The 23083-nt window shown below is 41.6% G+C and overlaps 1 protein-coding gene across 2 annotated transcripts in view; it reads right to left on the bottom strand.

The window, feature by feature from the left end:
• Positions 1-15937: 15937 nt before the first annotated feature.
• KCNQ3 (potassium voltage-gated channel subfamily Q member 3) overlaps positions 15938-23083 on the bottom strand; it is a gene marked incomplete at both ends in the record, with an annotated part of 215141 nt that continues 207995 nt past the window's right edge. For both annotated transcript variants that reach the window (XM_082015414.1, XM_082015415.1), the window contains 3 exons: positions 15938-16675; positions 18848-18932; positions 20719-20817. In XM_082015414.1, coding sequence (XP_081871540.1) covers positions 15938-16675; positions 18848-18932; positions 20719-20817 — 922 coding nt within the window. The remainder of the gene's footprint in view (positions 16676-18847; positions 18933-20718; positions 20818-23083) is intronic.

Raw genomic sequence — 23083 nt, 5'->3', positions numbered from 1 at the left:
GGAGGTTTGTAACTACGTATGTTTTGGAGCAGGAAGGCTATAGTGGCTGGTGCACCTAGTCAATTTAGTGTCCTGTCAAGGGGGATCTATTGGGTTGTGTGTTTGACTGAGATCAGCAGTGAGGTGATTTGCTGTTTTTTTAATAGAACTTCATGAATTTTTATTCCTGTACTATAAGAAGTGACTGCCTCCTTAGCTCTGGAAGATTTAGGTTATGATGAGCTGAGCTTTGTGATGATAATTGAGTTTTTATGGGCCACAGACCTCCCCCAAAGCGTGTTCCTCATAACCCGTTCCCTGCACACAGGGCGTGATCAGGCTGCATGGCCAGTGCTGTCTCTGTGTATGCTGGGCCAAGGGACGTCATCATGAAACGTGGCCAACTGCAGTGCTACCCCGTACTGTCCCTTTGGCACAAGACCAGTCGGCTGGAGGGTCTCAGCAGCCCAGACTGGCAAAAGAGCCCAAACTCTGCCCTTCATGAGGATTTTGGCTGCATGGCAAGTGAAAGGCCCAGACCTAGGAGGTGGGAGAAGAGGGCATCCCCTGCCCCACTTTCAGTCTGACCCTACAGATTAATGGTTGGTGCTCATACCAAAGTAGGGAGACTTGATGTCCAGGACCTGTTTTGAGGAACGTGGGCTTTTCTGGGTTACCAGTGAACAACACTTGGACTAACACCAAAATCTTTCGTGTCTGTAAGACTATTTCAGAGACTGATGTGCAAGCACAGCTGTTCTACAAAGGTTCACAAGTAAAAAGGTTGTTAGACGGTAGGTAATTTCCTATCAGGGATCTAACTTCATTACTGATTTATACTCGCCCAGAGCTGTTCATTGTGGAAGGATGGGGAAAATCATCTGACGGAGGACTTGGTGCAGCACGCTAGGACAGGGGCTAGAGAGAGCATGTTCCCAAGAGAGAGAAGGTGCAATAAGGTTGACAAATTAAGGAACTGTCTTACCGAAGCACCTTGGGGGAGAGAGAGAGAAGGAAAAAAGAGCTGTAAAAGCAGGAACAAAATAGAGAATGAGATACAAAGTTGTGCTTGGAAGCACCCCATGCACAGTGAGAGATGCTTTCTCATTCACCTGAATTTCCAGCTCCCCACTGTCCTCTCGCTGAGCTGCTCCTCCACGCTAGCCAACACACGCAATGTCCTTTGCATATGACACGGATTTGCAGCGGGGGTTCAGAGCAGGCATTAGCACGGCCATAACATCCCACATTTAATCGAGCTGTGATTACACACTACAGACTCAATCAAGCAAAACATCTAATGATTGGGACGACATGCAAACATAACCTGGAAGGGTGGATCATAATAAGCCAAATCTTTTTCTACTTCTAGCAAAGGAATATTAAATAATGTTAGTATGACATGATGGAAAATCCTTCATTCACGGGAGAGCTTGTTTTGCCTGAATGTCAGATCTAGCACTGTGGTGTCCTCTGGACAGTACAAGATACTTACAAAGAAATTGCAGAGAAACCTCAATACTAATAACATCACGCTAGAAAAGGCTGCCCTTACTTGTCAATAGGTAGAGACCGATTTAAATTTGAAGCATTAGGTTTTAGATGCTTTCCAGAGTCTTTTCCCAGCATTACCTCTCTGAGCATTTATGCTGTCCAATTAAATTTCAAAGCCAGCTGTGACAAATACCCCTAGAACTGCTGCCTGAAATATCCTCTCTCTCAACAATGTGGATATTAGTAATAGTAACTCTTATGATACACGTCATGTTTGCATTACTCTGGTTAACTGAGATCTCATTTTCATCTATCGGAGACAACTTTTTATTACTTTGTAACCGCGTCTCTTTTGTTTGCCAGCATAAGTGCCACTATGTGATGACTAAAATACATGTTCAGATTGTGAATATGAAACCCTCATTGTACTCAAAATCATTAACAATTTCCATTTCAAAACACAGGCGCTAAAGGCAGAAGTGCCACACAGCCATCACATAAAGTGACCCTCAGTGAATATTTTCCTTCCAAACATTTATCTGATACACGCTGAAGGTCAAGTCTTTAGTTACAATTTCTCCTTCACCTCTGCTGAACTTGATAATCCTCCTCTCGTGTTTATTTTAAGCTGAATTACATTAGTAGAATTCATTTTACTTAGAACTGTGGATCCAGAGTTCCCTGAACTGCTGAATTGGAGATTTTAATCCAGTTCAGATTACCTTTATACATTCATGAAGACCTCTTAGTAAGTACCCCTTTGTTATTCTGGATTAACGGCAATCTTAAACCAATGTATTTGTTAGCTATGCTTCATATGAACTAATTTTAATGTGGCGGGTAATCATGAACTTTGAATTGTTTTCATTTTTCCTGTATGAACAGAGGGCAATCAGATATCGAGTAGTTTTCCTGTGTCTTCATGCTAAGCAGAGCAGAACAGAAGTTGAGACACCAAAGTAATAAAAAAGGAGAGTCCTTGAGTATTAATTTCCTTACCTTCATTCAGTTCCAACGTCTAAAGGACATCTCTCATTTTAAGCACACCATGATACACCAGGTCTAAAGAAATATTCCATGTTAATATGAAAATATACCTGTGTTACAATTACACACTTCATTACATTGCTACAGCTACATTTTAAGTTCATATTTATTGTATATGAATTTAAGCAATCGTGTAATAAAAATACATTCCATTTGTTTCATTCTCACTGAGTGTTAACAGTACAGTTGAAAAGGTTCCCTCCAAGTACACATGAAAATACCGAGACGTGGAATAGTTAATATCAACTTACCTGATTCCTCTTGACGAAGATGATTATCGTCAGAGCCTATATAAAACTAGAGGTTATCGTCAGGTCTTAATAATCATTTTGTGAAAGACTTTGAGTAGACAGGCATGATAATCTTGCTTTAAAATCCTGTGAAAATTGTTATCCTAATCCCAGAAGGACTAAGCAGAGGTAACACAATCATAAGCACACAAAGTGCCTGTTGAATCCCGCATGGAAAGGCTCCGTGGCAGGTCAGGTGAGGACTGGAAGCTCTTTTTGGCGGTAATGACTGGAACTGCGGAGCTGAAAGGATTTTTTTTCCCTTTTAAAGGGACAGCTCATCTTACTGCAATTAGGCCAATGCCACTTTTGATGGCAAGAGGTAGGCCAAGTTAAGGCCCTTTGATGAAGTTTTAGCCATCCTTGGAGAAGCGATTTAAAAAAGGGGCGTTGTTGAGAGAACGGAGGAGAAACCTGAAGCTTATCTTAAATGTAGAAAATCAAAAGGAACAAAACCATAGTTAAAACAGAAAAGTGCCTGGCATTGCGGTTGAGTGGCGAGGAAGGAAGAGAGAACTGGTCACAACAATGACCTAGGGCAATTTCAGTGGCGATGAGTGATGTTTAGCATTACCCAAGAGATGATCACTATTGGAAGCAGTGGGTGGAATTCTGCTCCCATTTACTCCCATGCACTGCAAGTGATTCCTCTGAAATCAGTGAGTTTAGAGACAACACTCTTAAAGCAGATAATCATCCATTCAGTAGTTTTATCATAAGCCACCAAACACCTCAATGTGTGAATTAATTCAAAACCTTGTAGCAATTAGAGAGAGGCAACCTAAAAGGATTCACAGTCAGTCCGTGGAACGGACTGGTACTTTAAGCATCCATGGTACTTCTTTAAGGATCTGTGCAAAACCTCAGCAGAGAAACATTCTGACCCCTGTTAGAAAGGGAGAACGCAAAGGGGAGGCATCAGATGAGATGCACAGGATGGCTGCATACAGACTGCCTGTTGGGAATGGTCCCCAGCCTCTCCCCGGTTTCCAAACCTGGCTTGGGAAATGTTGGAGCTTCCAGTCAGGAGCGCTCTGGGATTGTCCTTTCAGTGGCATGGTCCTGCCAATCATATGGACATCTGGGTTGCAGGGCTCCCCAGCACTACCTCATTTATTATTGTAGATATTGTCTGGGTAGCTGGTGTGTCATCGGGCTTGTTTTGTTGTTGCTTGTCTTTGTTTAATTGTATTGTCCCAGTCTTGCACTTTGACCAGTTAAGGCAAAGAAAACTGTGATGTTACACCAAGAAGGAAGAAACCTGCTGCAATGGCTAAAACACTGCAACCTGCCAGCGCATCAGACATGGGAAAGTGATTTTTCTGGTTTCCAACTTCAGTCATATGTTTTGGGGTGTTCTGGTTTCCCACAGAAAAGATGTTTATGGGATCGTGTTATGCATGTGGTAGGGCTGTGTCTCTCTCTGTCCTACAATCCTGTTTTCACCAAGAACTTTGGAAGCTGGAAGGCAACTACAGCCACGTTTAAGAGAGTTAGAGTTGGTAAACATGATGCTTGCACATGTGCGTGCACACACATGCACAATCCTACCTTTGTTTTCTTTCACTCTGCCTTTCATGAAAAAACATTATCCGGTGGGATGTCATTGCATCTAAAATTCTCCAATTCTGTATGGAAGTCACTGGTGTGACTTCGTGACTGATGACTAAACGCTGCAGCTTGAGGAATATGGAAACACCTTTTCTTTGACAGGACTTACTTTTACTGATTAATTACCAGTTGCTCAGTACCTCATCAAGAAGGCTGGGATGAAAGTCCTCTCTGTAACAGCTGACAAAAACAGGTATAGCCAGGAAAATGTGCGCGCTGGGATCAATTCCAACTGTTTGAAGTTTGGCTATGAGGATAATTTGACTTTCAGCAGGTTTTACCTCATGCTGTGTTTCACCCTGGGACTCTGTAATTTTAACTTGCCTCAGCTGCAGAGCGATGCTCAGGTGACCGGGGAAGGGGCTATTGTTCAGCCCCAACTTTGACTCTTGGGGACAATGCCGTGTTCTCACTCCGAGCATCACTCTGAGCAAGTCGCTTTCTCAGGAGTATAGCCTTTACGCACCTCCTTTTTCCAGCGTCTCTGTGTGACAGCACTGTGTCCATAACTAGTGTCTCAAAATCCAGAGCAAGAAAAGAAGTAATTATTAACGTCATCTTAGTAACACAGCATAGGCACATAATTCATATAAATTACTGAGTAAATGCATTCGTTTGCTGAAGGCTACGCAGGGTCCGTCCCTGCTAATGCAGTTTAAATAAACACACGTTCAAGCCAAAAGCCTGTGATTCCTCTGTAGGCGAGAGGACAGCGAGGCGTGAAGTTCTGGTAAGGAGGGAGAAAGCAAAGGCTGAATGTTGGTGCTTTATCTCCCTGTGGGCTGAGAAGACGGTGTGGAAGCGATGCACTGCTGTTCCTTGTGGCTTTTTTTTCTTAGATGTTTCATATGTCTGGAGCACAAGTCTTACGAGGAGCGGCTGAAGGAACTGGGGTTGTTCAGTCTGGAGAAGAGGAGGCTGAGAGGAGACCTTATCGCTCTCTACAACTACCTGAAAGGGGGTTGTGGCGACGAGGGTGTTGGCCTCTTCTCCCAACTAACTAGTGATAGGACAAGAGGAAATGGCCTCAAGTTGCACCAGGGGAGGTTTAGATTGGATATTAGGAAAAATTTCTTCACTGAGAGGGTGGTCAGGCATTGGCACAGGCTGCCCAGGGAGGTGGTGGAGTCGTCATCTCTGGAAGTGTTCAAAAAACATGTGAATGTGGCACTTCAGGACATGGTTTAGGGGACATGGTGGCGCTGGATTAATGGTTGGACCTGATGATCTTGAAGGTCCTTTCCAACCTTAGTGATTCTGTGATAGACAAGCTTCTATGTAGAAGCTGCAATATGCGTGAGCGACGAGCTCCAGTTCTGCCCCGGTCTGCCGACGTCCTCATGTACAACCACCCACCGCCCTGCCTGGGGTGTGCACCAGCTGCAGCGCGTGGAAGGCTGTGGCACCTCAGGCGCCCCGCAAACCCACCTCAGATGCCTAGTAGGAAAGCACTTCTCCAGCCGTACCTCTCTCTCCTCAGCTGCCAACGCGCAACAGAGCATGAAGCGCTCTTTTTAAATAAAGAACAAGCGAGCGAACTTAATCCAAGCTTGCTCCGAGGATTGAAGTTTTATCTTCAGTTACACTTTATTATACCACAGTAACTGCTTCCATGAAAGCACTTTTGAGTAATTTTTTAATAAACTTTGTTTACAAAAGTATCAACTGTGTGAATTATGATTTTTTTCAAAAATAAAAAATGATTAAAATTCAACACTTCTCCTTTAGTCCTCTGCCATTACAATTTTACAAGTTATTTAGTTTATTTTTTTAAGAAATGTTCTAGCTCTGTAAAGTTTCTTTTCATCTGAATTTTCATTTCAGATGTTAGCAATGTTCTTCTAATAGAATTTTTTTTATTTTTGCACAAATTTCATTAAGGACAATAAAATATAATGATGTTCTTTGTTACAGTTCTTTTAGAAACATAAAGCAAATTTCATTTCTTAAAAGGAGAATGATATATATTTATATATAAACATTTATTTACTCCCACTCATAAAATTTATTTCCCATTTCAAAAAATTTATTTAGGATTGCAAATGAATCCTGTCCTTTATAACATTTTTTCTTTCATTTTCTTATTAAGCTTTTTGCTAAGATGGTACTAACAGCACAAGACCTCCTGAAAAGAACAAGCACTAAACTCTACAGCCATTGTTTGACTGTTTCCAGTAAGAATGTTTTGTGTATTTATTTTTCTAAAGTAACTAACAGTTTTCTTTAAAGTGTCTGACATTGTAAGACTCTAGTGAAATCAAGCACATTCTTAAGGAAGGGAGGAAAAGGAGAGAGACAGGAAAAAAAGCAGGCATGGATATTGTGGAAATACATCATGACAATAGACATGGGGTTATCACAGCTGATGTGGAAAAGGACTGTGAGCTGCTTTTGCCATCTTCCTTGTCAGAAACTCACCTCAGCTGGAAAATTAGCAACATGATGCTTCTCAAAAACACTTTTTTTCTGCCACCAGACCTTGATTTACTTGTTTAAGTGAAGGTTTCTGCACCAGGGACACCCAGAATTTCATCAGCTGAAGATTGCCACTGCTTGCCCCATGGAAGACGCCTTAAGTGCATAAGAACTGAGTAGCTGGGTACTCAATGATGTTGTTGGCATGTTGTGCCAAGAAAAATCACAGCAGAGGCAGATGAGCCACCTGGGCTGGTAGAGCAAAACAGATTTACCTAGATACACTCATTGGACAGTCTTGAAGAGAACAAAGCCCTTGCAATCATCTCTCTGCAGAGCTGTGCCACCAAACGGTCACCGCAGGGTCAATGTTTCTCCAGCAAAGCGGTGGGCAGGATTGCTGCCGCAGTGACTGCAGAGCTCTCTTTCTTCTACGAAGAAAAATGGGAACTGCAGGGAATATAGTGAATCTCAGCGCCAGTTCATCTCTGGTGCACTCCTGATGGTTTCTCTTTTTTCTCTGCATGTTATATACATCCCGTGAGATTTTCATAGACCCGTGCAACACATTGCACGCATCCTTTGGGACTTCCAAAGATGATAGTGAATCAAGCACTCTGCATTTGTAAATCTAGAGACTCATAAAGCTTTGATTAGACACAGAGAAGTTGCAGCAGTCCAGAACTTACTCAGTACTTAATGGTATTAATTAATTAATTAATGAAATGTTTAATGATTTATCCAGTGTTGCTATTTCTGATATGTGTCAGATATATAAGTGGTCCTATCAAATTTGCCATAACATTCATAGCACATCTTACATCTCCTTTTTTTCTCTTGATCCCTGGTGTATATTCTGCTGACCATCTGCACCTGACACAAGGAAGCAGGTGAGAATCTGTGGTGCTGTCCCAGGCCCACTAGGCTACCAGCCATCAGGACCGTATGCCTCCAAAAATCATCTTAGAGGGCAATTTCTTTAAAGGCAGTCTAGCTCTCCTGCTGCTCTGTGCCGTGGGACTTGGCTTTCCTGATTCCTTCTCTGTGATCCAAGAGGATGCTCCATGTTAATCAAGAGACCATTTTATCTGAGCTAGTTTTCAAGACTCTGGAAAGTCTCAAAAATCAAAGCTCCCTTATAAGCATCCTGAGAAGAAAGGGAAGGATACACTGAGAAATTTCCACTCCTGACATGTGCCATACTGGAAGCATCAATATTTACCCTTTCTAAACCATTAAGTCTTGGTCTTACTCTGCTCAGGCAGAGGACATTTATATATGAGCTTGGTAGTCCCATATAGATGTAAGCAGACCCTGTAGGAGGGGAAGATTCCCCCGATATAAACAGGGCTCTGCCTGCAGATATCTACCACATCTTATTCCTGATTTAGAATCCATTTCTTAAAAGATCAGACCCAGTGCCTTAGTGAAAGCCAGTGATTTGGCATGCTTATGTATTTGTCTGACAGCCAAGAGGAAATTTTAATGCAATATGTTGCAGTTCAGGTGAGCAAAAGCTGAGTGGTTCACGTATGGTGTCTGTGAAATACTCATTTAAATGTCATTGCTGTGGCTGTCTGCTTTTCTTTGCGAAAGAATTTTGCTACGCAGCCGCTGTTCAGTTCAAACTGGGACATTCTCTGCTAAGTCAGTAACGATAATGCATGGTAATATGGTCTATAAAAGGTGTGAATACATTTGAAGTACCTTTGTGTTTGCCTTGAAAGAAATGCAGGGAATAAAGAAAATGTTAGTGTTGTACATAGTTTTTAGAGTGGTGTGGAAAACTGAACCCAAGAGATTCAGAATTCCACACTCTGATGCATTAGTTTAAAAAAATACCGTTGATCTTGGAAAAAAATGATAGAACTTGGCTATTTGTCTGTAAGACAATTGATTCTATTTAAATGGCTCCATTAAAAAAAAAAACACACCAAAAAACCCCAAACCAAAATAAAACTAAAACCACCACACCTGGGTGTTGTAGTATTACAGGATTTTTTTAATTATTGCAAATTTATAGGGATATAGAAGTGGGGTAAGAAACTGGAATAACAGCTCAATAATTTTGTACCTACCACAAAAATTTACGAAATCTTTTTTTAGGTTGCATTTCAAGTGTTGAGCAGAGCTGGTTCCCTGGTGACAATCATGATGCTGATGCCACAGGGAATGCCTTAAAAACATCCCACGGGGGCCAGCTGTATTTTTGGGAAGAGGGGATGTTTCACATGCTCTCCTCCTGTCTCGTTCAGGACAATTACCCTTCAGCCTTCTATCCGAACTGATAGGGTGGGATTCATCTCATCTTGTTTAGCTATCTGAAAGGCATGTTTTTGTCCAAGCTGGTCAGCTTCAACTTTATAGTTAAGCAGGAAGCCAGTTAGAGACGGGCATCATCTGAGAGAGGCAGTCTGGGTCATTTGAAATAGGACCGACCGGACCAAACTCTGGAAAGTACTGATTTTCCTCCAGTCGTTGCAAAAGGAGTCCAACAAGAACAGGAACTGGTATCTTCGACTTGATATTGGACTGTTACCGGACTGTTACTGTCCCTGAGAGAAACCAAACGCGCTCAGCCAGACAGGCTGTACAACGTCCTCCTCCTCCACCCCAGTCCCGCTGCCGCGCTCAGCCAAGCAAACTGAGACGTGCACATGTGCGTGGACACGCCGTGCCTTCTCCAGGGAAGCGTGGCAACTTCCAAACCAGCGGCTAGGAGCAAAAAACCCTACATTACCCTATATACATATATTTTTAATACCATTAAAATGCTATCCCCAGCCAAAACTACGAACAGAACCACCTGCAGGAAACGTGTTTGGGGTGGATTGGATTTTCCCCAGTAACACCCTCCTATTTGTGTAAGAGGGCAAGACATTTTAAATAGTTCATACTGTCCCACAGTGTTGCTGGGGGGCAAGAGAGCAGCCTTCTGGTGGCCTTAACATCAGGAAGACGGACGGACAGCTGAAGATGTGAGGCCAAGACCACACAGAAACGCAGCAACAGAACCAGGGGCAGAATTCAGGAAGCTGAGCTCCCAACCTGTCCCTGGAGCCAGCTGTTAAATTCCCTGCAGAGGATGTTCAGAGCAGCCTGGGGCCATTACCATATTCTCTCTATATTTTGTGTGCAAGTTCATCTAATTTTAGCACATTACTGTCTCTAATTTGGATGCATTTTCCCCTAGTTTTCATTTCGGCCCCCCCCACAGTCATGCAAGTTATGTAGCCACCAGATCAAAAGAAGTCACAGATAATGGGATCTGCTGTCTGCTGTACTATATACAGAACTAGCTACAGAAGCCGGATAAAGCCTACTTGTAGCTATAAGCTCTGTCCTGCATGGCTGAAGTCAAAAGGATCTTCGATAATGTCTTTGCTGGGGGGACATTTGATGCTGTGTGCCTTGAATATGTCTGAAGATACCACGGGTTATATGAAAAGAAATTCCTCCACATCATAATTGAAATTTCTATTTATTAATAAGTGGTGCAGTTTTTAAAGACAGAACATAAAAAATCAGTTAAGAAGTATTGTTTGCATAATATATTGAAATAAACATATTAAAGTTGTTCAAATACTGGACAGTGCCAGAATATAAATTACACATACAGTTTAAAAATTACAATAAATAATATTATAAAGAGCACTAAAGGCCACTTGTATAAAAGTTGTGTTCCCTTGTCAGCCAGAATCTGAAAAGCATCTTTGTAGCATGGAGAGAAAATTTCAGTGAGCAAGGCACAAATACTAGTAATAATAAGATGCCATAACTAGAAAACAAAATGCAGTTGGCCATGTAACCTCCAGTCTCAGCGTATTCTTGAGGATGGAAATAGGATCCCACTTCCAGTATTTTCCTTCACTTAACTTCAGAGGGAAGCTACTAAAAGCTGAATTGGCAGGATCAAATCTTACAGCCTAAATAATCAGAAGCAATAGTGATACCCAGGGTCTTTTTTCCCACAGTGCCCAGCTAAAAACACTTGAAAATGGCCCCTTTTTCCTCCGCACCTCTGAAAATGGTCTTCAAAAGTGAACATCCACATTCAGCTGGGCTCCTGAAAAAGCGGTATCACACCTAATTCATGAAGTGCTGTAGAAAATTTAGGTTTGCAGCTCTTAGGCACCTAAAGTTTAGTGGAGGGGGCTGTGGGGTGCGAGGAGTCAAGATCCAGCTCTTTCTCCCACGCTCTGCACGAAGCGGGACAAATTCAGTTCTTACATAGGCAGACGTGACACCACTGCAACAACTGGGCTCGCAGCAGGGCTGAATTTGCTCCTTAATCTGCATTTTCTGATTGCTTTGGCCTGTGATCTTGCAAACTGATTGGACCACAGTGCTTGTCTGAAGGCCACAAGTCAGCAGCCCCGCTACGCACGGGTTCGGGTGGGAATTAGTTTGCGGCGCTGCCGGGCCACAATTTGGAGCAGAAAAATTTAAAACTATTTCCACTCTGAACCCTAACAATGCAGCAAAGTTACAGATAAAAACAGAGCAAACATAGCCAAAGTCAGTTTAGGGACTTTTCAATCAATCTCTCCACGTGCTGAGCTCCCTCGTGTTTTGATAGGAGCCAGACTGATTAATTCAGTGCAGGGAAAAGCCAAGACAAGGACAACAGCCATTACCTGACTAGATTTTTTGTAAAGGACCAACTCCTTAAATGGAGCATAAACCACATTCTCTATACCTGCCTACTTTATCTAAACATTCACTTCTGCTTTAATGACATTTTCTCAGTTTGAACATGAAGTGAGGAAACTTGACTGATAATAATGCTGCAAAGAGAGGTACACAATGTCAACACAGATTCACCTTTCAAAAACTTCCAGATGTGTGTCATTTGTTAGTGACTGAAAAATCAGCATAAAAATGTAGCTAAGCAAAACATCTCCAGATCAGTGCTGTCTTTCACAAGGAAATTCATAAATAAAGGCAGATTAGGACCCAATCCTGCTCCCAGTGCATCAGTTTGAGGTTTTTTACTGACTTCAAACAGAGCAGGGGAAAAGACCCACACTTTCTGATTATGAAAAACTTCTCAAGGTCTGAAATAAATCCTTGGTCACTGGTAGGAGTCGAGAGTCAGCAAAGAGTGGATTCCAATGGTTAATGTTAACTATACGTAAACAAAGTGGCAGTGGCAGTCTAAGTGCTAGGAAGATCTGACCCAAACAAACTGATGGCTGTTAAACTGAAATGTCACGGACAAATGGAAGAAGGGATAAATCTAACCCATTCCTAGTATGAAGAGCACTATTCACCCAGACAGCTCTCTCAAATGAAATTGTGAGTAACTGATTCCTTCCATGTGGTGAACATACTCTGCAAAACAGGTTCTGACCTTTTAAATGTTGCCAGGGCCAATAATCACAGATACTTCATTTTGTTTTGTCCGGTATCTATGGCAGAAACATAAACTGCAGTTCCCAGGCTGATGCACTCCCTGGACTCAACCTGAACTGGAGTCTGACGAAGTTTGTATGCACATCCCAGACCAGGGATGGTCTCCAGATCTCACCTTGCTCGTGACATCTTGACACGTATCTGTTGTCAGCATAGACATCGCCTTTCTGGAACAGAGCCGTGACAGGTTTCAGTGAAAAGTGTGTTAGAAAAAATAAGTATTAAAATAAGCTAATCAGACCTTCCTTGCCCCTCTTCTCGGATCTCTTCCAGAGGATATAGAGATGTCCACTGCACAGGGTCTTGCTGGGCATTCCTTTTAAGAAGAGGCAGACCTTGTCTAGCCGGTTAGCACATCCTTAAATATTTCATGATGTGGCTACAAACACCTGACCTGGTGTTTTTCAGCTGCATATAGTAAACTGGTGCTTACAGACCATAGAAAATGCTAACTTGAAGGCAGTTCAGCTGCTAAGTGTACTTAGTGCAGGGCAGCCCAAATCCCACTTACTCTGGGGCTGCATTCTGAGCAGGTGAAGACTCACCTAAGTCTCTGCCCTTGCTTGGATTTTCTCTTGGAATGAAAATACCTTTATAATGAGGAGATTTATGGATTTTCAGCCAGGTTTAATACTGAGAAAAGATTCCCTTTATATGACTCGGCATGGAGGAAATTAGAAACCTGAACTGAAGAATTTGAGGGGGAATTGGGCAGGGAACTGCATGGCACAGCCACTGTCAAAGACATTCACAAACAGATTTCTCAGATTGCACTTGGTGTTTGGCTGCCTTGATTTTTTGATTGCTCAGATCTAGAAAGCATCTTAAGACAGACCAAACTCAAATGAAATCAGTAGAAATGCCAGGCATTTGACATATAAGAAAAGTGAGGCATGCTTGTCTAGACTATACTTACACCAATTTCAGAAGTCTAGCAATGTTAAAATCAGTTTTCATTCTTTTTAATTCATTTGTCCTGTGAGGGTTAAATCTTATGAGTTGATACAGACATGTATTCCTATATCAGAAAGCCTCCAGCAGGTGCAATACAGGTATTTCCAAGAATTACTGATGGCCAAAGAATTCTTCTCAATATGCCAAATTATAATGAATTACACTTTTGTCAGATGGTTTTATTCTCTTCAAGTTTAGCCATGAAACTGCACTGAACACATATTATCTTTCAGGTCAATGGTTATTTTGCCAATTAAGTAATTACCAAAATTGTGCCTCATGTCATTATAGTTACTGGCCTCAGAACAGCTCCATGGACTCAGCCCAGTCTTCAAAGGCTGTAACTGGTCTGCATTATTTACTCGAGTAACTACAGCAATTAGTTCTCCCTGAAGATCTGTCCCAGAAGAATGTATCATGATTTAGCTGAATCATAGAATCATACAACAGTTTGCGTTGGAAGGGACCTTTAAAGATCATCTAGTCCAACTCCCCTGCAATGAGCCGGGACATCTTCAACCAGATCAGGTTGCTCAGAGCCTCGTCCAACCTGGCTTTTCATCTCAAGAAGCAGACAAGGTAAGAAGATCCTAATCCTTTAGATGTCTCTTTAAATAGAGAATAAAAATGAAGATGAAGGCAATGCCTACATCTAGAAAAGAATAGAAGCTCCCTGGATGGAACAAATGTTATGAGATGTCCACAACACTGAGGAATCAAACATGAAGTTTACTTCATGTAAGGGGCAAAGACCCAACAAGGTGTCTTCCATCGAAGCATACTCTATCGAGGTCTGTGCAACACCCAGTTACAGACAGAAAGCCCAGTATAGTGTATCTCTTCCTTGTGCTGACTGGATGTGCCAGTGATGCTCAGTTGTGCAGCTGCAGTGTAATACAAGCAGTCGCTACAGAAACTCCTTTTTCTAACATCTTCCATGGGCCAAATCCCTCTGTCTTTGTTGGTCAGTGCTCTAGCCGTGGTGGTGAAGTTATTGTGGGGAGTAACAGGGGTCATTCTGAACAGGAGGTGGGCATGAGCCGTGGTAGAGAGGCTGCACCTTGGATCAGTGGGGTAGGGGTGAGAGCCTTCCCACGACTGTGGGTGTCTCTGATCATCTGACATCTAAGCAAGTCACTATCTGCTCCCTTCAGTAGAAATATGGTCATTGTAGATAATTGAGTTAAAGATGAGATTAATCTCATCCGAAAGCTGATGTGTGCTTTGGTTCTTGTACCCTGTGCTCACCAACTGTACTGATTAGTTTTCAAGCAGCTGTAAAGAGTGCATTGCCATTGAACTTGACATCAAATGGACCCTATTTCATGGACACCTGAATGGACATCAGATGAATCCTGCATAGGATATTTGGACAGGCTAGTTTCACTAGATGTATAGGTACTATATTCCCACTGTAGTGATGAGACCTTTGATTCATTTCTGTCCTGTTCCCAGTGGGTTGGATTGTTTTTCTGCTCTCCCTCAACATATTTCCAGTTCCCATGAAAAAATATTTGGCTGAGGCCTAAGGAGCATACTTATACCTCTGTTGCTCAGGGACAGGTGACAAAAATGGTATTTATTTATTTGTACATTGATCTTAAATATGGCACGCATTCATGGATTTGGAGCAGTCCATTTCCAAGAGAAACAGTGAACAGTGAGAAACATATCCTGGCAGCATCCCACTGTGAAATTCCCAGGGAACAGAACAGCAATACTCCTCACATCTGAGGAGCTCAAAGCGCTTGGCAAATATTAGTGAATTGAGCCTTACAACCTGTGTATATGTACAGAAGTGTAACTCCCAATTAACAGATCGGGAAACTGAGGCACAGTTATATAATACAGCTTGCTTAGCAGCACGTACGTCAGTAAGAGAGTCGAGTATATAAACGTGTTCCCTACACTGAACAACATTATTTTTGGAACAGAAAGAAAATTTGGCCCCATAAGTAGCAAATGGGCTTAGCAAAAGATTTTCTACAAAACAGCACTGTAGTCACATTTCAAGCAATTTTACAAACACTAGTGAAGATTTTCAAAGTAGTTTGAGGGATTATATTTACATTTTACAATAAATAAATACCCATGATCAATCCCAGAAGGTGGCTTTGGTAATTTTAAATTCTACCCCTAATTTCATTTTGACTTGTATTTCATGGGTAATTGTATAAGAGAACACATGAGAATTGTTTAGTTCACAAAACCATTTCAGTAAGGTCATTTCCTTTGACTCAGCTTTTTCCTGCTTTGAATATTAGATGTTTTTGGCTAGGTTGGTTAGACATTGATTTACTTACATTGGAAAATGGATTCAGATGTTGTGTTTCCACAAAGGGATATTGCTCCTGAAAATATTTTTACTTTGCTGCTCTGTTTATAAAATGTAGCAAGGACCGCCATATCTTGCCTCTTATCAATTCACCATTGTTGTATTGAAGAGTATCAGATAGATATGTATCATAGAAGAAATCAGCTGTACCATTTATATAGGGTAAAGTCATGCAAACCATGCTCAAAACTAAGCTCCTTAGTTTTGGTAGCATGAAAAAAACTGCATTAGTAAATTGTATGAAATGGTGCAGAATGACTACCACTAATATCACATGCATCTTACGCAGCCATTGGTGTTTTGAACTAGTAAGCTTTGGGTGTAGAGTAAGTGAGATATACAAAGTATGCTTACATTACATGGAGAAGTCAACCAGTGACTGCCCCCACACGCACTTTTAAACTGGCTTATTGGAAGGGGTCCATATTGAATCTGAAATCCCATCTCCTGTAGAAGACAAAGGCATGGAGCCACTTGGTGTAAAAGGGTCGGTGTCTGTGTCCGTTTCCCCCTCTGCTAGGTAGCGTTTCTCTCTCATCCATGCCGATCCCCCACTGGGGCCAAATGGGAAGTCATCTCTCTCTTGGGAGATACTGAAGCCACTTGGGGAGCGCTCAAGTTCCTCATGGTTGACGGAGAGAAGGGATAATGGAGTATCACTGTCTCTTGTCAAGCTCCTTCTCTGCCTTGGAGACACCTTATCTGAGTAAGGGCTTTGTAGGTCTCCTTGAGAGTGGTAGCTAACCTGGGAGTCCATTAATGTAAATATAGGCAAAACTGTTGGCCTTTCTGCATATGAAGTTGAGGAAGGTGTGGCTTGCAGTTTGCCAGAGTTTTGCCCAGCGATTGATAAAGGTTGTGAATGAGTCATGTGACCACATGCTGAGAAACCATAAGGACTGACTTTGTTGACTGGAACCTGCTGGAAGTTGTAAGGAGTTTCATGAGCACACTGCTCAGTGTATTTATATATTATTGTTTTTAATTCAGAATATTTGTTGTCTTCTCTTTTCTCCTTTGCAGGAGAAGCAGTTTCTTTTAATGGACTTATCTCAGCGACTTGTATTTGCAGCTGTTCCATATGATGCATATGCATATCAACAAGAAAATCCAGTTTCTTCCCCATGTCATTAACCTGAAAAATACCAATGTTATAATATTGTCTCCAGTCAATGAAAGAGTCAATGCTTCTATAGGTGCACTGCCCCCAGCAATGGTGTGCTGCCATCTTTATTGGTCATGAAGGTAATTATGGGAAGTTCTATGGGAAGTTCAGGACTTTCCCTTGGAAGTGGGACTGCAGTGGATGCCAGATTATCCTCTGACTGCTTCAGGTTAAGATGACCAGTCCCTATGAACTCTGCCAAAAAAATTCTTACTGTTGCTGGATATTTGGCAGTCCAGCATCCAATAGCAGTCTACAACCGAGGTCTTGATACTCTACAGAAAGTAGCTATTACCAAAATACAACAGGTGGAATTACTTTTGCACACAGACCTATTCTCTAACTGTTCATAGTCCCACAACATCAGGGTTAAATATCAGGACTCATTTCCTTTCTCTTTTGATGGTACCTTGTGCCTGAACATTTACATTCCATGAAACAAATTGATGTGAATCAATTCCACTTGCCTCCATCTTAGTCATGTATTTAAAAATGAGTGTCTTAACTTGCTAAACAATAGGTTAGGATGCACAAAGAGAGACCAAAAATACCTGTGGAGGCAACCCTTTGGAGTGCCAGACCCTGCAAAAGAATCATAGAATCATAGAATGCTTTGGGTCGGAAGACACCTTTGAAAGCCATCTAGTCCAACCCCTGCAATGAGCAGGGACATCTTCAACTAGATCAGGTTGCTCAGAGCCCCATCCAACCTGACCTGGAATGTTGCCAGGGATGGGGCATCTACCACCTCTCTGGGCAACATCTTCCACTGTTTCACCACCCTCATTGTGAAAAATTTCTTCCTTATAGCTAGCCTCAATCTGCCCTCTTTCAGTTTAAAACCACTACCCCTTGTCCTATCACAACAGGCCCTGCTAAAAAGTCTGTCCCCATCTTTCTTAGAAGCCCCCTTGAAGTACTAGAAGGTTGCAATAAGGTCTTCCCGGAGCCTTCTCTTCTCCAGGCTGAACAATCCCAACTCTCCCAGCCTGTCCTCACAGCAGAGCTGTTCCATCCCTCTGATCATTTCTGTGGCCTCCTCTGGCCCCGCTCCAAAAGGCCTGTGTCTTCCCCGTGCTGAGGGCTCCAGAGCTGGATGCAGCACTGCAGGGGGTGCCTCACCAGAGCAGAGTAGAGGGGCAGAATCACCTCCCTCAACCTGCTGGCCACGCTGCTTTGGATACAGCCCAGGATATGGTTGGCCTGGGCTGTGAGCACCCATTGCCAGCTCGTGTCCAGCTTTTCATCCACTAGGACCCCAAATCCTTTTCGGCAGGGCTGCTTTCCATCCCTTCATCCCCCAACCTGTATTGATACCAGGGGTTGCCCCGACTCAGGTGCAGGACCCTGCCCTTGGTCTTGTTGATCATCATGGGGTTTACCCGGGCACATTCTTCAAGCTTGTCCAGGTCTTACTGGATGGCATCCCGTTCCTCAGGCATGTCAACCGCACCACTCAGCTTGGTGTCATCTGCAAATTTGCTGAGGGTGCACTCAATCCCACTGTCTATGTCATTGATGAAGGTGTTAAAGAGTACTGGTCCCAGTACAGACTCCTGAGGGACACTGCTCATCATCAATCTCCATTTGGACATTGAGCCATTGACCACCACCCTCTGGATGCGATCATCCAACCAATTCCTCATCCACCCAACAGTGCACCCATCAAATCCATCTCTCTCCTATTTAGAGAGAAGGATGTTGTGGGGGACCATGTCAAAGGCCTTACAGAAGTCCAGATAGATGACGTTTGTAGCTATTCCCTTGTCCACTGATGTGGTCACTCTATCATAGAAGGCCACTAGGTCACAAGAAGGTGGTGCTCACAGCAGAACACCAGACGTGATGAGTATGGAGTTCAAGGGAGTGAAAAAGTCCCATCTAAACATTATGGTTAGGGTCTTGCTGCCGAATATAACAATATTCATTCAACAGGTTTCAAAATGCACACTTCACAGGTAATTAAATTATTTAATTAAAAACTAAGAACATAGTTTTGTGATCATTAGTACAAGATCTGTCCGAGTCTTGATCACCAACAGTACAAATCTGTGTCAGACAAACACTCATACAGAATTTATGTCAGCTTTATCATTTCTGTACAAGCACCTCAGCCTCCATCACTGTCATGACATCACATACCTGTCGTTCAACTTTAACAAATTTGCCCATCATACTTTGGTCTTCAGTATCTGCTGTAGATGCTTTGGCTACATATGGATCATTTCTATAAAGAATTAATAACTCTATTAGTGTTTCATGTTTCTTTGCATCACAGTGAGTAATTTGTATCAGCAAACAGAATTACCCCCTTGGTGTTATATTCATGTAAGTCCTTGGAGGCCCGCTTCAGAAAAGATTGAATTTATTTATTTATCACACAAACAGGAGCAAAAGTCTATTCTATGTGATTCCAATGCATTTCTTAAAAATGTATTCCTGATTTTTAATTTAAAATTATTTTGGTTCAAAATTCAGATAAAGATTAAGAAAAAACAAAAGCAAACAAAAAGTTCAAAATGAAAGTGAAATTAATCTCAGACTTGGTGGAATAATTTCAGGTTTGTGAAAAATGTTGAGATAGTCTAGATAGTGGGTCTACAGATGGACACATGTTTTTAAATCTAATTCATCTTAATTGGTGTCTTTGAAGACTGAATCTGAGTTTCAAGGATGAATGTTGGTTTGGTTTTTTTTCCCTCAAATTCATTAAACCAAATAGTAAGTGGCAGAGACTGGAAATGCTGAAAAGAGACAGTCTGGCCTTGAGATTTAAAGTAGATACCAGAATAAATTTTCTTCTGTGTATTTTCCTACTGCCTGTCCATCAGATGGACTAACTTCAGGAGGTAAGAAGATGATCTCTGCTTGACTAAAGAACTTAGTTTTATAAATTCATGGGATCCGGGATGGTCATTATCAAGTTAAATCTTTATCTAAAGGATTCCAAACCAACCTCAGAGGAATCCATAATCTATGTCAAAGTCTAGGAAAAAAATTTGTAAACATTTGTTCTTTAACATGACTTAGAACAAATATACCCTAAAATTTTTGTTTTAACAGGTCCAATTCTTTATGACAAAATTCAAAGAATAGCTGTGAATATATCTTACTAAAGCAGAAATTATAACTAAAACATGTCAGATTTTTCACATTGGGTTACTGATGATATCAGCTTGTTCAAATTTTGCAATCTGCTTTATTTCCCAAATGGTCATTGCCTCTACCATATATATAAGTCTCTCTCTTCACATTTACATGTTTTTAGATTTTTCACTGGGTGGGATAAACCAGATAGAGCCAAGTTAATTTATTTTCTGTAAGATTACTTTTGTTCTGAGCAACCGCAACAGCTTTGGGGACAGATTGTTGATGGTCTTGTGTGGTTCTTCATGGGTATTTATTGACAGATTGATAGTTGTAAATAACAGAAGAAATGTCATTTATTACTGAATTCTTGCCACCAGGAATGCAGCAATACAGTAACATGCTGTAACTTTCACACCCAGAAAGCTGGTACTGCGATTTATTTTCAGTAATTCTCACCAATCATTGGTTTAAAAGCAGCATCATTAAAACTCTGGGCTTGCCATTTGGTGAGGGCTATAATGAAACTTTTCTTCACGTCAGGAAGATAACTGGTTTACCTTCAAATTGTTGGTGATTTTTATTGAGTTTTTAACTGGGTTTACTAGTTGAACGTTAGAAATTCAGCACATCAGCAATCAAATGTACTTAATTCATATAAAATAACATTTCCCAACTGTGAAGAAGCTGACCTAGTCAAATAAGAAGCCATTAAGCTTAGATTTCCATCATAGAGTGTTCTTAGGGAAGCTAATATCTTTCTGGCTCAACATTTACACATATATACCGTGGAGCAAGTCATCCTCTCAATATTATTACTTCAACAGTGTACTGGCTGGATGAATGAAGGGCATGCTTATTGGTAGGAATGAACTTTTTATTTTTCTGGTCTTGTCTGTGCAAAATACTATGCATAAAAAAATCACCTGGGAGACTGTTGTGAAGGGTAAGAAAAAGCTCCTCCCTTTTGGAATTTCTTATGCTTGGGAGTAGATGGAGGTCCAGGTGTAAAAATCATATCTACTCTGAAAAAAAGAAAAGTGCAACTGCATAAGTCCATCTCTAATTGCTAATACATGATAGAAAATGCTATGCATCTCTGCAGCAAACAGTAGCAAAGATTCAAAAGGGAAGCACAATTCGGTTTGGTAACATATTGAGGGTCATGTTGTGTTTGTTCTGTTCTGGGTCCACTGTCAATACATTGAATTGCAATTACCTGGTAATTTCATGGTAATTAAATCATTATCTAGCTCACCATTTCCAAACTTTGGCATTTGAAACACATGACTTCAGTTCCTTCAAGGGAACTAAATAGTGTGATTGTCAAAATATCTCCAATAACAGCTGCTCCTAAACATGTCAGGAGAGACCCATCAGGTTTTGTGCTGGGTAGTGAAAATCAGAATTTGGTGAATGGTGGCAATTGTTGATACCCTTAATAAACCAATGACTTTCTAGCAGTTATTTTGCCTAATTATCAATATTTTTTTTTTCTTTACTAATTGTTCTTTTGGTTTGAAATTTATAACTATAAATGCAGTTTCACAAGAAATCCTACTTGAGTTTTTATTCGGAACAAACCCAAAAGTATTATTTGGGAGGCTCCAGCATATTTAATTACACTGTTACTATAACAATATATTCTGTCATTTGGCATACCCAACTGCTCAGGTGCAAGCAAGCCTCTCTTCATTCAGCCCACATACCAAACCGACCAGGTGTCAGTCAGCACTAGTCCACAGAGCAGTTATCTATCTGTATTATCAGATGATCCATGCAGGTACATTGCATGGTTTCATGGTGCCCCATGGAATTTTGAAAATGGAACTTAAAAAAGCTCAAGGCAAGCCGCACAAAGCTAGATATTTGCTAGGCACCCAAGCATTGCTGGGCCATCAGTCAATGTCTCATCAAACTCCTATGGCATCTCACTATTCATAGATACAATGACCCATCTCCCTCATTTTGTCCAGTTACTATCAGTGGAGGTCTAGTCAGCACAGTGAAGAAAATTTGGGGGAGAGTAAGGAAGATTCAACTGACCAAATGAAGGCACCTGGTTTAAGCAGGCATTAATTGTGCCATAAAGGCTATAATGTTGATTAGCTCTCTGTTAAATGTAAGAGGAATCTCACATGGCTTGCCAGGCTTACGTTTTTTCTTCCAAGACCTCCAAAAAGGTCTTCTCTGTATATGTGCAAAATGGTTGTTGAAATTTTGTGGTTCTTCCACTACTGGTGATTCTTTGTACTGGTACGTGGCATTGTTGAGCTGAACATTGCATGGTTGAGGTTGTGCTGTGATCCTAGTCCAGACCCACCTGCCGTAACCACTGCGTGGGATGGACCTAATCATGTCAAGCACCTTTACTGCTGCTAGGACTCAAGTGAGTATCTGAGAGGGTCTCTGCTGTCCAAAATCACACCACACCTCAGTCTGAGGTAAAGGAAGGATCTCCAGTATAAGGCATGTAGACCTCACCATAGATAGGTGCAGATTTCTAACATCATGAGCCCTCCTTGACTTCCTGAGTTCAAAAAGATATTACTGCATTGAAACCGAAGACCATGTGATGCAGAGCTCATTTTATAGAGTAACAATGTTTTTTTGTGGTATATCATTAAAGACAGCCGCTTTTCTAGAGCAGTATTAGTGACGTAGGAACGAGACGTTATATACTCGAAAATGAGGTAGCCCAGTACATGGAAAACCAGTTTGAAATAAGAAATTATGAAGTTCAACAGAGGACCAGAGCAGCCTTACAAAGTCAAGGTAAGTCTAGATAAGGTCCAAATGTGCAGCAAGAGTTTCAATCGCTCAGGCCATTCTTAAGAGAAATCAGGGTTATATCTGCCTGGCGTTTTGCTGTTTAGAGTGACTGGAGGGGCTCAGGGAATGTGGACAGTGCTGTGCTGAGGCTGAACGGCTGAACTAATACAGCTTCACGCATATACACACACATGCACCCAAACCCAGACAAGCTTACTAGCCCAAGCTCTGACCCGCGCCCATGGTTCAGCATGCAAGCAGCACAAATTTTTGTAGACGCGCCTCAAAGGCACATCGGGCGATGAGTCCCTTCTGTAAGGAAACAACTGCGGGAGAAGATTGCACCTGAATAGTCACAAAAGGCAGGAAATTCCTTTTTTTTTTTTTCATATAGGTCAATTTACACCTGAGTGAAGCAGGTGTAAAACCTTCTATGCTGACGTATTTTTGTACTTGTATGAGATGTTTCACCAGGCATGGGTCAGCAGAGAAAGCTCATGTAAAGAAACTATTGCATTT

The sequence above is a fragment of the Phaethon aethereus genome (assembly GCF_964289735.1).
Source record: "Phaethon aethereus genome assembly, chromosome: 2".
NCBI classification, from domain to species: domain Eukaryota; kingdom Metazoa; phylum Chordata; class Aves; order Phaethontiformes; family Phaethontidae; genus Phaethon; species Phaethon aethereus.
Note: the sequence above shows the minus strand (reverse complement) of the source record. Positions and strands in the feature narration are given on the sequence as shown.